Source organism: Taeniopygia guttata, chromosome Z (genome assembly GCF_048771995.1).
Source record: "Taeniopygia guttata chromosome Z, bTaeGut7.mat, whole genome shotgun sequence".
Lineage (NCBI taxonomy): Eukaryota > Metazoa > Chordata > Aves > Passeriformes > Estrildidae > Taeniopygia > Taeniopygia guttata.
Window position 1 is genome coordinate 6595003 of NC_133063.1, and position 14131 is coordinate 6609133.

General features: G+C 34.4%; 1 protein-coding gene across 2 annotated transcripts in view; it reads right to left on the reverse strand.

Moving 5' to 3' along the window:
* Window positions 1-14131, reverse strand: part of SLC27A6 (solute carrier family 27 member 6) — a 36913-nt gene that overhangs the window by 21164 nt on the left and 1618 nt on the right. For both annotated transcript variants that reach the window (XM_032744345.3, XM_030258196.4), the window contains exons 2-4: window positions 6621-6827; window positions 4388-4546; window positions 3223-3347 (exon numbers count right to left, since the gene is read on the reverse strand). In XM_032744345.3, the coding sequence (XP_032600236.2) occupies window positions 3223-3347; window positions 4388-4546; window positions 6621-6827 (491 nt within the window). The remainder of the gene's footprint in view (window positions 1-3222; window positions 3348-4387; window positions 4547-6620; window positions 6828-14131) is intronic.

Sequence of the window (14131 nt, forward strand, 5' to 3'; positions counted from 1 at the left end):
GCCAGAGGATAACACTGTCCCAATACCAAGTGACATAAAACAGGACACATATTCAATGGGAAATTGTAAGCAATGATACAATTATTTGTGACACAGACTTTGAATAGAAGCAGAAGTGAACTCTGGTTTTAATAGACAGCTTGCCTATTTCATGCATGGTTTCATAAATCATACTAATACTGTCATACTGCATCACGGCTTACAAAAATAGAAAACATGACATAATGGTTAAGGACACTGATTTCTACCCTCTGTAACACTTCAGAATGCAGGTCTGCTTTACAGAAAAGCAGGAAAGAGATGCTGCATTACCATTCCTGTCTTTCCAAAAGCTTCAGGATGCAATGCATTATTAAATTTAATAAATGCAATATTAAATTATTATGTCAAATTTGAAATAAATCTGCAACTGCCTTCAGAATATTTAGTTTACAGTTCAGATGCGAAAATTCAAATTAGTTGCAAGTGTCTCAGGAATGTGGCTGCTATCCACAGATTAGTAGAGAAATATTTCCAAAGCTTTTGCTAAGAGGCAAGACAGGGAGCTCTGCTATGCCATACTCTTGTAGTTTTTTAGATCATTGTTAATAGAGACTTTCAGCAATGTCAGCCAGCAAGACTAATTTACCAATTTTCTGAATATTCTTTTTCACTGGAGTAGTCATGCTAGTATCTTACAGATGGACCCATTTTGTAGCTACTGATGGCTATTACATATCAATGCTGGTAATTGTATTTTCACTGCAATCAAAATGCTGCAGAAAGTGTTTGGAAGAGGGCAGGCATGAGGATTACTCACTTGGAAACCCAGCAAAATCTATGAATGTTGCATAAAGCCCGATCTTTTTGTACTTGTACCTAAGGAAAAAAGACAACTTTCTTTTCTAACAAATGTTCTTTCCAGACAACAGATTACTAAACCAAGCTGGATACAGAATAACCTCAGAAAAATTTGCTGCAAGAGTCTTCAAGAGCTTTTGCAGATGTGAGTGGGAGGCAGAACGATCAAACAAGACAAAACCAATGGGGAAAGCTCAGCCAAGAGCTTTTATGCTACCACAGAGACTTGCCCAAAGTTCAATTCAGAATTTATGAAATAAGAGGCCACAGCATGGACTCCAACTGTAAACAATATACCATTTATTTCAAGTTTAGTGTTAAAGAAACAAATTAAGAAAATAAAGATAATTGCTATGGATTTAATCTGGGTTGATTAGAAGGGCTTTGTAGCACTCTAATCTCATGAACACTGCCCACATAAGATCCTGACAGAACTTTAAAATGCGCCACATCTTTCTTGTGCTGCTAGCATACAGAGTACTTCTACATTAACAAAATTTAAATAGTGAATCCAGTTTAGGCAATTATTTTACTTACTTGAAAACTAAGAGTAAATTGCATAAGATATTTTAAAACCTTCCACTTATTTGTACCAGCATGTTTCTCTTCCAGTTTTAACATGACAGATACTTAATATTTTTCTTCAAGTATTTAGCTGTCAAACTGATTTGCTTTGTAATTTGAATTTTTCTTGAGGAGGCTTAGCAAGCAAGCAAAAACAAAACAAAAAAATACCCTATAGCTTCACAGAAGAAAGAGTTTAGATATGCCAGCTCCTAGAAACTATGCACATAAATTAACAAATAGTTATACAGTTAATGAATAGTTAATGATTGTATAACCACTGTATGCAGTATATAAATAGTTAAGGATGGTATAAATTACTTTATTTGCACAATTTAAAATTGCTTTAACTTCACGGTGCCTTGGTAAAGATTTAAAAATAGAAGAGTTTGTTTCAAAAATTAAGTATATTCATCTACAATTTGTGCTTTAAGATAAAAAGGAGTTGGAAAAGAAGTCATGCTCTCTCCCTGTACAGTATGAGAATAGAAAAAGTGAATAATTAATATCTCAGACTGCAAACACAGCAAAAGTTATGAAGTTTTGGAGAGAAGCGAAATGTCTTTGTGGAAATCAAGTTAGCCTGCAATGAAGGAAAAAAAAGAATCACAATTTATAAAAACTATGCCTCCCAATTGCCTTGACTTTTCTTATGATCTATAACGTGATTTTTTTGTTATTAAGTAATTTTTTGTTTATTTTGCTAGAAAGTTAAAATCCCCCAAACAAATAAAAATTAAAACCAAATAAAATCCCAAGACATAACCCCCCCCGCCCAAAAAAAAAAAAACCACAAAAAACAATCAGAGAAGCTATCACTATTCTGGTTTCTCATCAGCACCAATGGTCTTCACCAAGCCATCATCCAAGCTCCCTTTAATTCAAGAACTTCTACTTAAGTGAGTCACACATGGATAGAGCAGTTGGATCCATGACCCACAATTACATTGCTCAAACATAATTTTTAAAATTTTCTTAAGGGAAAAGCAATCCAATGACCTTTTCCATTCTTTGGTCAGCAATTCAAAATACTAACGCAAATTATTATTCTGCCAGAAAACAAGACTGATTTGCATTCTCTTATTTTAGAATACTGCTTAAGGATGATGTTAATAATTTTCAAATTAAATACTTTGAGTTACTGGTACCTTTTCCTAAGAGATGAGTAATTTTAATAAATTTTACTGAAAAGAAAATAAACCATTGATTATTTTTTTGAAATAACGAAATTATGATTGTGGAATAGGGAGGCTTTTCAAAGAGATAACAGTTACATTGCATCCAACTTCTGTATATTTTCACAAAATTCTTTCTGTTCTCTTAAATATTTGTTGTCTAGAATAGGTCTACCATTGGAAAAATAAGTAAATGTTTCACTTTGAACAAAAAGCTGCTAATCTAGCAGCTTTTAAACTTCCAAGTTTAAAAATATGATTTAGATGGTCTCAGAATATACATTTCACAAAACAAAACAGTGCTAATACATAGTACACAAAACGTGAGACCTCTGACACACACAGATGCTGAGAAACAAAGTTCTTAAAATTCAGAAAAAGCAGTACTCCTGGTTTTTTGAACTTACCTTGAAAAATTCTGTGAAATAGTATTTTTTGACCAAATGATACTGAATCAATATCTTCATGGTTCGAGTCATTATTTTTGCTAAGCATCTACTTATCACCAAATATTTGCAGAACCTCACACAAAAGGAAGAGCAGAAGGCCATGCCCAATACAGTTTAATTCCCTGTTAGCATACCCACATGAAGAAAAATAAATGTATTGACAGACAAATAGGCATCACTTTGATTTCACTTACCACTGGCTGATTGCAAAGGTAACGGCAAAGCTCTCCAATGTACTGGATGACAGTCACATTGTACCTCCTGCAGTCACCCCAAAACTGACTAGCTGAGAACTTCTTTTTTAACACACAGGTTGCACCTTCATGGAAACAGCAGGGAAAATGAAATTAGGCAATTTCTCTGTGTGACAGATTAGCTATAAACCAGGACATCCAAGGAACTAAGACAGCCTCGCTCGGAGAACTATGTGGTATTTAAGCTGTTTTATTTGAGGACATGTGTTCAAACCTGGTAGACAAAGAAGGTCAGAGGAAATCAGCCTCCTGGCTGAGACAGCAATGCAATAGATCAGAGCTTAAAACAAAAAGTCAGCTTCTCTTCTTACAACACTGTTGGCATTGTAACATAAGAGTTTAAGAGTTTAACCTGAACTCTTGTGCTCAAGCGTTTAGCTGAAAATACCCAGAAAATTCAGGCTGATTAGTAAATCATGTGGGTATCACTGAAGCCTTATTTCTCAAGAAAGTATTCATTAATGCAGATTCAGACAGAATTAACTCATAATACAAGGATCTCTCCCTTGCTCAGACTTGAACTTGATGCATAAGGAAAGAAAGTATTTGCCATGGAGTTCCAAATAAATCTCTTATAAAAGAGTCATTGAGGACACCTATATTGTTTCAGTAATACATCTGATTTATTGCCAGTGTCAAAACACTATACAAATCAAATGGTTAAAAAGTTATATGGGATTTAAAAGTACATTAAAAAGCTTTACAATCTGTAGTAGTCAATGTATTTGTCAATATTTTAAGTTCACCAAACACATTTTAATTCCATTCTACTGTACAATTCTTAGTCATACATACACTAATGCACCACACACACCGCCAAAATACTGCATATGTTCTTAACTTCCTTTTGACCTAAATATAAGGAAGTCAACACATTTGTGATGCAAATTATGATAGCTAATTCCTCTCCACAGGGAGAGCTTGTAGAGATCCCTTGTTAGTACAAAACATCCCCTCTCCCCAAAATACACAACAATTCCAAAAAAGACTACTCACTGAATTTGAGCAAAGCATTAGCTTCCCTAGGGGAAGTGAACCTAAGCATGTTTTATACATTTTTGTAATAATTAATTCTCTATTAGCAACAAAAGCAAACAAGGCTTACCCAGGTGAATGCATCCACCAATGCCAAGAAGAGAAGCTGCACTGTGATAAAGAGGCAGAGTAATATAAATTATGTCATCTGAAGTAGCACCAAAAGCCCACAGTCCAGCAGCTCCTTTAAGAATCTGTAAATGACTAATGACTGCTGCCTTTGGAAGACCTGTAATAAAATCAAAATAATGCATTAAAGGGAATCTGTGTATAAAGTCTCTAAAATTATAAGGGTCAATTCCTACTTCTGTAACCAAATTGTCCACCATCTTTTTAAATGGCCATAAATAGCCAATTGGCAGTTTAAAACAATATTGCACATTTATGTACACATAAAGATTAGCCGGTTTGCAACCTCATCTCTTTGCTATTTAGTTTGATGTCACATCCATTCAAATAAGTGGAAACATGAAGAAACTCATGGGTTTGCTGCTATCAAATTATACAAAGCAAGAAGGGACAAAATATTTACTATAGATATGGACTTCTTTTAACATAAAGAGGCATCACACTAGACTTTGTTAAGGTAAGAGTCATAGTGATTGTAAGGTAAATAAGAAATGGATGGGATCTACATGGAGTAGGCCACACAGCGGGAGCTTAAGCATCATATATCTTTCTACGCAGTCTAATGATAAATTAACAAAAAAGAAAAAATTAGGGAGAAGACCACATCAGTTAGGTTCCTCTGAATGAGCTTCTTCAAGCTCAGCAGAGCACTTCCCTTCAGCAACATACAGACTCACAAAAAGTAGTAGCTTCTTGTGCTACTACTCTGGCACTTACTAATCCAAGTAGGGGATGTGATCTTGCATAATATACATGTTCTCAAACACACACAAACTTCAGTCTGAGTCAGGGTGATGATGAAAAGTGAGAAGAATTAAATACTTCAAAAGATGTAATGATTCATAAAGTTTTCTCACCTATTCTTGCAAAGCTATTGTTCATCTGAAGATTTAGCTAGACCTGGAAGTATAATCTGTGGAGAGTCAAGCTACCCTCCAGGCTATTCCACTTTTCTACACTAAAGTGAAAAGGGAACATGCCTAGGTTGCCAATAAATTGCTTATAGCAAGAAGTTTTCTACAGTCTTGAATTTTTTACTTCTGCCTTTACAGAGAGATTACTACAGACTGTGCAAAATACTCCTTTCTTTTAACTAAGATTATCAGTCAAAACATGTGAAAATGTTCAGAAACTCAAAATTAGTTATTCCATACTCTTCAGACTAAACAAACCTTATTATTTTAATTACATAGTACATAATAGAAATTCTATGTATATTTATGTATTTCATACAAAGTTTCGAAAATATTTTATATTATACATAACTGAAACTTGAGACTTCACACAGATATTCTGATTCTAATTGTAAGAAAAAAATAGATAATTCTGTAATTTTTTTAGCTAATAAACTCCCAACTCTTACCAAGCAATTTCTCTTAAGCATATTTCTCTTAGTAGTATTACAAATAAAACCTAATATCTTGACAATATTTATAACTTATTAACTTCTTTATTGGAGACTGCTGTTCTTATTTCCTAATTTTTCCTGACAACCTGAAGCAAATAAATTAAATTATTATTTGTATGAAGGAACAAAGCCTCAAACCACATATGCATTTTCAATCTTCATGTGACTAAAACTGTTGTGTTCAATTGAATGAGAATGCCAATCCACTCCTCTTAAAAACAATGCTGCCTTTCATGTCAGCAATCAGGTTTTTTTAAGTCTTAGCTTCTTAGCTGCTGGAGAACAATTCAGACATCTGTTTCTAAACTAAAAGGCTAGTAACTTAATCCTATTTTCTGTCTCTACACTGACCTGCATAAAACATGACTTAGTGAAAGAAAAACAAATGTCTATTTGTGTGTTTCAAGATTATTTTTTATAGTTCTAGGTAAAAATCTTAATTACTTTAACTAGGCAGTGTTACGTGGTCACAAAATGCTATCTATTATGATTGTAAACTGACCAGAAAAGCAATGTTTTACAAACACCTTAGCTGCACAGTAATAAGAGATAAAGCCTCTCATAGTATTTGTACAATGTGGCAGGAAAAAATAAAGAAAGAAACCCGTAAACCACCAAATAGAAACAAGAAATATGGGCGGTTTTCTATAGTAATGCTTCTAGATGAGAAACATGACATTTTGCTATTGAGATACTAGAGTTTCAGAAAAATCAAGTTTCTAGATGAAAGCTGAAGGAAAAGATGGACTGTTCAGAAGATCTGTACCTGTTGTTCCCGAAGTAAATATATATAGAACAGCTGACTTGAGGTTGGTGGCAGAGCATCGATTAACTGGAACAGGGTCTTCAGATGCAGCTTCTATTTTGTCCAAAAGAGTATGCACATTTGGAAATGTGGAGTCCTTGGCCATTATCCAAACACTAACATCTTTCTGAAGTTTAGGAAGAATTTCTTCCAACGTCCCAAGCAAATCTTAAAAATTAACATGAAATAATGTTAATTCCATTATGCCTTCAAAAAAACTAGAGAATAAGGTATTTTTCCTCTTAAAGTTTTAGTTTTTATAATACAAAGAGAAATATAAGTCACCTCCATGGACACAGAGTCAATAAAATAATGATGACCTAGAATGAAAATCCACTGAAAACAAGCTATAATGTGCTAGAAATACTGCTGATCCCACATAGTCAAATGGTAAACTATCTCTCAAGGCAAACTTGTGAGCCTTGGTTACTTGCTCCTATTGTCCAAATGATTTTAGGCAACTCTTAGTCATTGTTAAGACCAAATAAGTCTTGAAGAAATCCATGGAGGCAAATATATATACACATACATATATATATATACATATATATATACACGTAACTAATAATTCCAGTACAGGTTTCCTCAGATGCCCTCAACAGCAATCTCCTACAGGGAACTAATTTTTTTTTTCAAAAGCACAGATGTGACTAATTTAAAAAGAAACAGCAGTTTAACTAAGTTTTATTCTGTTGGCTTATCAGGAAAGAAACAATGAGAGAGGAGTAAATAAAAAAGTATTTCTCAGAGTAAATAAAAAAATATGTAAAGAGGCAAATCCTTTAATAATCTATTTGGCATTTATATTTTGAAGCATTTTTCCAATGTCACTTTCTCAGAAGTCTGCACAATCATTAAAGTACTAATCCAGGAAACACACCAAGAACAGGAACAATACTGTTTCCAATAGAACTCATTTACACCTAAGAGCTTTGATGCATCTCAGTCTAAGTAATTAATCTTGCAAATATACCTGTGGGTATAAATTTATTTTATTATCTCTGTTTTTATAATAAATAAAGTTGAGTAAACTTTGAATAATGAAGTTGAATACACTTGAATAAACAAAGTTGACATGACTCAGCCACAGCCTCACAATGAGGCATTGCCAGAGCCAGCATTTGAAACCCTGATGTCAACTCCAAACTCACTTCACAAATATAAAATATGGATACCATATGCATATATTTTATGCCAAAACAACTGAAGATTTTTAATCTTTTAGAAAGCTGCTTTAATAATGACAGACTGATGTAGTTATTTTAATTAATAACATACAATTGCTATTACAGATAAACAGCCTACTATAATCAACTAAACATGTTATACAAACCTAAAGCCTACAGAGTTCAAGTTTTTTATATTTTATGAACATTTAACAAATAGATCTGATGTAGTGTAACATTAAAAATTTTGTTTTCTAACCTCATAGTACTGCAGAATAATTCAGGAAGCAATCACTCAAATAATTTTTAAAATCTGAAAGATGGCTTGCATCCTGTTTGAGTCACTGAAGTATAGTCCCACTATAGACAGCAACAGAGTGAAAAAAATTGAATAAAAATAATGTCAAGAACAGTAGGATTAACTGCAGGAAATCTGGTGCCATGAATGTCAAGGTTCATTGGCATATTAATTCTGTCTTGCTGACGTATTATGGAATTATTGTATATTTTGAGCAATAAATAGAAAAATACAACTGTACAATTTCTAACACGTATTAATAAACCCAGTGTGATGGAATAATTATGTACATATTACCTTCTTATACTGATTTTTCTCTTCCTATTACGCATGTATGTCTCTCAAATATACTAAGGATAACTTGTGTAGAACCTAGCAGAAGAAACTAAGGTGTTGGAAACAGCTAGAGTTCTACTTCTGTTTTCAAAAGTAGTAAGAGAATATAGCATTCTCTGCCATTCTTTATTAATGCACTGGCTTCATCTACAATGCAAGTCTGTCAAAAAGAAGAGGATTTGCTTTTTTTTCTTTTTTCCGTTTTTCGTGCATCAAAGGAAGAAAGATGGGGACTATTAATTTCAGTCCTGCAGACACACTCATTTAATATTTGAGAATGACATGAAGACACATTTTCCTTTAGTAGACTGAAACTTATTTACTCTCAATTTTTTTCTCCAAACACTCACTCTTAAAACCAATGCCTCTGGAGCTTTTTACTACTATTGAACAATTAAATGATTACACAGCATTATTCTTCTTCTGTGCTCAGGAATCTAGTACTTGGAACAATACATGAGCAGCTCATAATCAAAAGTTACCGTGAAAGAAACTTCTCTTTAGATACCACAGAACAGTAGAAACAATCAACTATTTTCTGAATAAAAAAAGGTAAGTTAAAACAGCTGTATTCAAAGTGCCAGAAACTAAAAGTTATTTCTGGAACACACATGAGATGGAGTGTTTGGAGATGACTCTCAGTTGTACTAACATATTTCCAAATAATAATTCTAATGATGGTCAACTAACATTTTGTTCTCCAAACAGAAAACTTCTGTACCAGACATTGTGTAGGGCTGTCTAGTCTTTAGACATCATCTTTTCCACCTGTCAGGAAAACACAGCCCTCTTGGAAGAGCTATAATTTGTATATTTCTAGAGGTACCATCTATGTGCACTTCATATAGAAAAGCAACTACAGTAAAGCAGTTCTGCTATTTAAACTCAAAGTTTTACTCAAATAATACTTATTTATTCTTTACACTATGAAAGTATATTGATTTTGGGTTACTTGCTCTGGGAGAAATGTCTCCTCATACAAAATTTGGCAATTTCCATCTGTGCTGTTTACATTGCTTGTTTACAAAAGTTTGCCATTTGCTAATTATTTGGCTCCTACCAGGAAAAAAAATACCTGGAATTGATCAGGATGAATATGATTTTCTGCTTTTGTTTGCTTTTTTCCTCCTCTTACTTTTAAAGCATTATTCAGTGAAAGTTTGTGAAATTGTTACTTTATATTCACATGAATACATAACTGAGTTACATCTTTTGAGAAAGCAAGGAAAATATGTTTTGAACTACTGTCCTAGGCTTCTAGCTGCACAAAGGTTTTTATGTTATTTTCTAGCAGAGAGATCACGCAGGCTGTTGGCAAGGACACAGTCCCACGCTGATGAAAGGAATACATTAGATTATGAGATCAGTTTGTACTGAACAGAAAGTTACTCAGAAAGAAAACTCCATTAAATGGTTCTTACATAACTTTGATGTGTACCCTGGCTGATATGTTCAGGAAGTTATATCAAGTCCAGACTCTTCCCCACACTGTCTGGCCTCAGAAAGTAATTGTTACTTGTATTTGATCCCCCAGTGACTCAGCTTTTCACAAAGCAGTAATAGTAGAAAAGTCAGATGTGGCTCAGGATCAGTGCTGGTATCTTGAAGTGCCACTGAAGGCAGTAAAAGGTAACAAAATATAAATCACCTTGCAAATCACACTCAGCTCTTTTTTCCCCTCAAAGACCATCTGGGAGAAGACACACTAGAGTAAGAGCAAGTGATCAAAGAGATATGGTGTCTAACAGAGTAGGTGTCTTCCACAGGTTTTCTATGGTCCTCTTGTACTAAATGTTTAGGTCTAAATAGCTTTTTATTCCAAATGGATAATAAAAGGTTGTTTCAGTAGAATCATTCTTTTTTTCATTCAGTGACTAACATGACAGATGAGACTTCTATTTGTATGTAACATCAAATGACCTTGATTTACAAATACAAAAATTACATAGCTTACTCTCTTTCACCAGGATATAGACATGCTTCTGTCTAGCTCAGAATACACTCAGCAGCAGCAGAAAGCACTGCTAGTGCCTCGAGAGTAAAAACTTCTGGCCAGAAAAATGCAATACAGCTGGGAGAGGTACCTCTGTACAGAAGTGCAAAATCACAGGATGGCTGTGAATAGCAGGAGCCTCTGGAGGTCACCTCGGTCCGATCACCCTGCTCACGCAGAGCCAGGCAGAGCAGGCTGCCCACACGTGTCCATGCAGCATGTACACTCCCCTAATAGCCTTTGTTATCAGGACTGATGTAAAGCAATCTCATGGAGTTTAGGAAGCAATCCTTTAACAGATGAATCCCTGCACCAGAAGCCACGATGGATATCTGGGATGTCCTGCTCTGGGCTGAACTCTTCCCAACAGGAAAATACTAAAGATCCCCAGGCAAATAAACTCCATTTGTGCATTTCTGGTGGGTCACTAAATTGTATGTGTTTTGTAGTATTGCTGATATAGATACTGCTACACATGCAATGATACCACACATGCAATGTAATCCCTTCTTCAAGCAAGTCTTCAATCAATCGGAATATTCGCCAAAAAGGACATAGTACCTTAAAACATGTCTTCATTTTAAGCAGTGCCTTACCTCCTCTGTTTAACCAGCAGCTTTTTTTATGGGTGGCATAGTCTGGTAACATTTAGTAAGAATTAACAGCTTTTGAAAGAAGTTTCTTTCTTTCTTTCTCTTGTACAAGTTCCTCATTGACTTACAAGTTAGTTAACTACTGTTTTATTTAAAATACAGCTTAAAACTCTAGCTTTTGAATCTCTTTCAAGAAACATTCCCCAAAATGGGAGTGGTGGGAGAAAATGCTTCTGGGAATGGAAGTGTGAAAAGGTTAAGCAACAAATTAAAGCAAGAGCTAAATAATCTGGGAACATAGCAGACAAACGAGAGTAGTTAAAGTAAAAAAACTCTGTCTCTCTGACACAAAGGCAAATGGAATTACTGGAAAGACTAAATATTGGCAAATAATAGAATCCGTATCTTCCTTTTAGCCAGAGCCTGGATGAGAAGACAAAAAAATTACTTGACTGCACTAAATTTATTAAAAGAGCATCAGTGTCATAGACAAAAACCCCATGCTTTTAGAGATAGCCATTTCATATAAGAAACCAGCAAGAGGAAGAAACCTTGAAGTTTTTATAACATATTTGGGGCTTAAGAATAAAACATTCAGTTGCTGCATTCATAGAATACATTAAGGCAAAATCAAACCCACAAAACTGAAATACTATTGAAACACTCTGAACTAAAGTTAGAAAAAGCAATCAGAGTATGAGGGAATTGTCAGATCAGAAGAAAGTCTGATTCCAAGTGCTGAAGCAAAGACAAGATAATACTAATTGGATGGGCTTACCAAACCACAATGCCTGACAAATATGCAGGCACACAACAAAAGGAGTAAAAAAATGGCATATGAGAGTGATCTTACAAGAGGCACCATGAAAAATGAAACAAGGTATGGAAAACAATGCAACCATAAATAGTATCAAGCCTAATTGTATGGAGGTATCACATTTGTAAAGAATAAAAGCGTTTTTGAAAATGAGGTACAAAAAAGCTTCCAGATGCAATCACCTCACACAAAAGGAGGCTACATACCATTCTGAGCAGGGAAGATTTTGCCATAAACAATCATCAGTGGGAATTGTTTCAGACAGAAGCTGAAGGTTCCCTTCAGCATAAAAGAAAGCTTAATATTAACTAGATATATAGTAAGATATAACAGTAGAACCTGTACACAGGTTCCTATTCTAATGTGCTATTACAGACAAGAATTTCAAGAGCAAATTTGGTCTTGCTGAACACAAGCAGTCAAATTGTTAAGGGGATAATTTCTCCCATGCTGCAACCTATGAATAAGACCAAATGTAATCCAAAACACTGAAGATGTAGTTTGCAACTACTGCAAGAAATGAAAATGCTAAGTCAACCTGCATTTCTTTGTGGAGGGTGTAAACCCTATATATATTTTTAGAAGAATTTTACTAGCCAAAAATAGTGAAATTACATATTATATAACGTAATAGTGCCATTACATACTATTCTCTGATTTAAAAAAGCAGTCTTAATTGCCAGACACAATGCTTGTCTATGGCAGTGATAGATACTAGACCACAAGTGGATTTGTTTTAGTGTAAATACTTAGGAAAAAAAAAATATACCATGTTCAAACTATTCACACTTCTATGAAAATGGTCCACAGGAGGAAAATTAGCACCTCATGTCTATTGATGAATAGATACTATTCATGATACTAACAATAACATTGGATGAAAACATGTTTAATAGACCGCTAAGAATTATGTAACTGACTGCGCAACCCCAGTGTTAAACATTGTTCTGCAATTTTTGTAAACATTAGGGGGAAACTATTACCCATAATAATTAGGTTCAGTATGTTTCTTTCAAGAGTGGTATGAGTCAGGCCTCACAGTCCCTGGTCTGTGTATAAACTTTAAGTTGCTAAATCTGGACTCCTTTGGAGAGGCTCCTGTATGATGTGGTCAGTAGGTGAGGACCTAGCAACTTTAACTTCTTTCACAGATAAAATAAAAAAAAGAGCTTCTAAGTCCCAAAGAAAAATCCTGAGAAGGCTCATAGGGACTGGCAGACTTACAGCAGAGAATAAAAACCTTTAATAAAGTAAGAAGCCCAAAATGTTAAAATACCAGCTGAGAAACTAATTTGTTGGTATTTCTGTTGTAACAGCTGTCTGCACACAGCTCTTCCCTTGTGAGCAGAGGCAAACTCCCAGAGAAACCTGGTTCAACACACTTGCTCTTACTATCAGCTGCTGGTGGCAAATTAAGAGCAGAGAAACACAATTCCTAGCCCTGCTCCGCAAATTCTGCTTTTTTCATCCATTAGTTACCCCTAACTTAAATAAAAACTCTCAGATACAAGCTTTGATCCAAAGATTCTCCCTTTCCACAGTCAATAAGCAGGAAATTCCTGAGCATTAATTCCCTTCCTCAATCCATACACTCAAAAGTACATATTCATAAAAAGGATCTAAACAAGATTTTTTAAAAATTAAGTAAGAAAGCAAAATGTAAAGCTGTCAGTTCAGAAGCCTTGTTATCATGTATTTGGATTATATTTAAATTTGCTTTTGTTTCATTGGCTTGATTTAATTACCAGACATCTTAAACTAGCAAACCATATAGAATCAGAATAAGAAGATTCATGATTTAAAAACATGTGAGGGAAAAATCTAAACGCATTTTTGAAAACACAACTTCATAACAGCAGAGAACAGATGGAAGAAAATTCTATCATTTAGGTGTCATGGGTGCAAAACTTGTGTAACCCACAACTTGTGTAACAGCAGTAAAGCAAGAAGGTGTGCAACAGAAAAAAAGGCAAAGGAGACTGGAAACAACATTTTTAAAGATCTGAGACAACATTAATATGCAATATTTAGATATATTTTGCTCCAATCAAGTGTCAAGCTTCTGTGCAGTCTTTGAGCCTTGCAGGTTCACTTTCACTTCATCATAAATTATTTTTGGCAAGTTTATGTTTTGGATCTATCTTCAATTTATACATCTATCTAATTAAGCCCAATTTGAATTTACAATGCCTAGGATGTCTATAACAAGATTTTAAATTCTTTTGAATCATTCAATAAAAACATAATACTCCAGAAAGTTGCACCACAC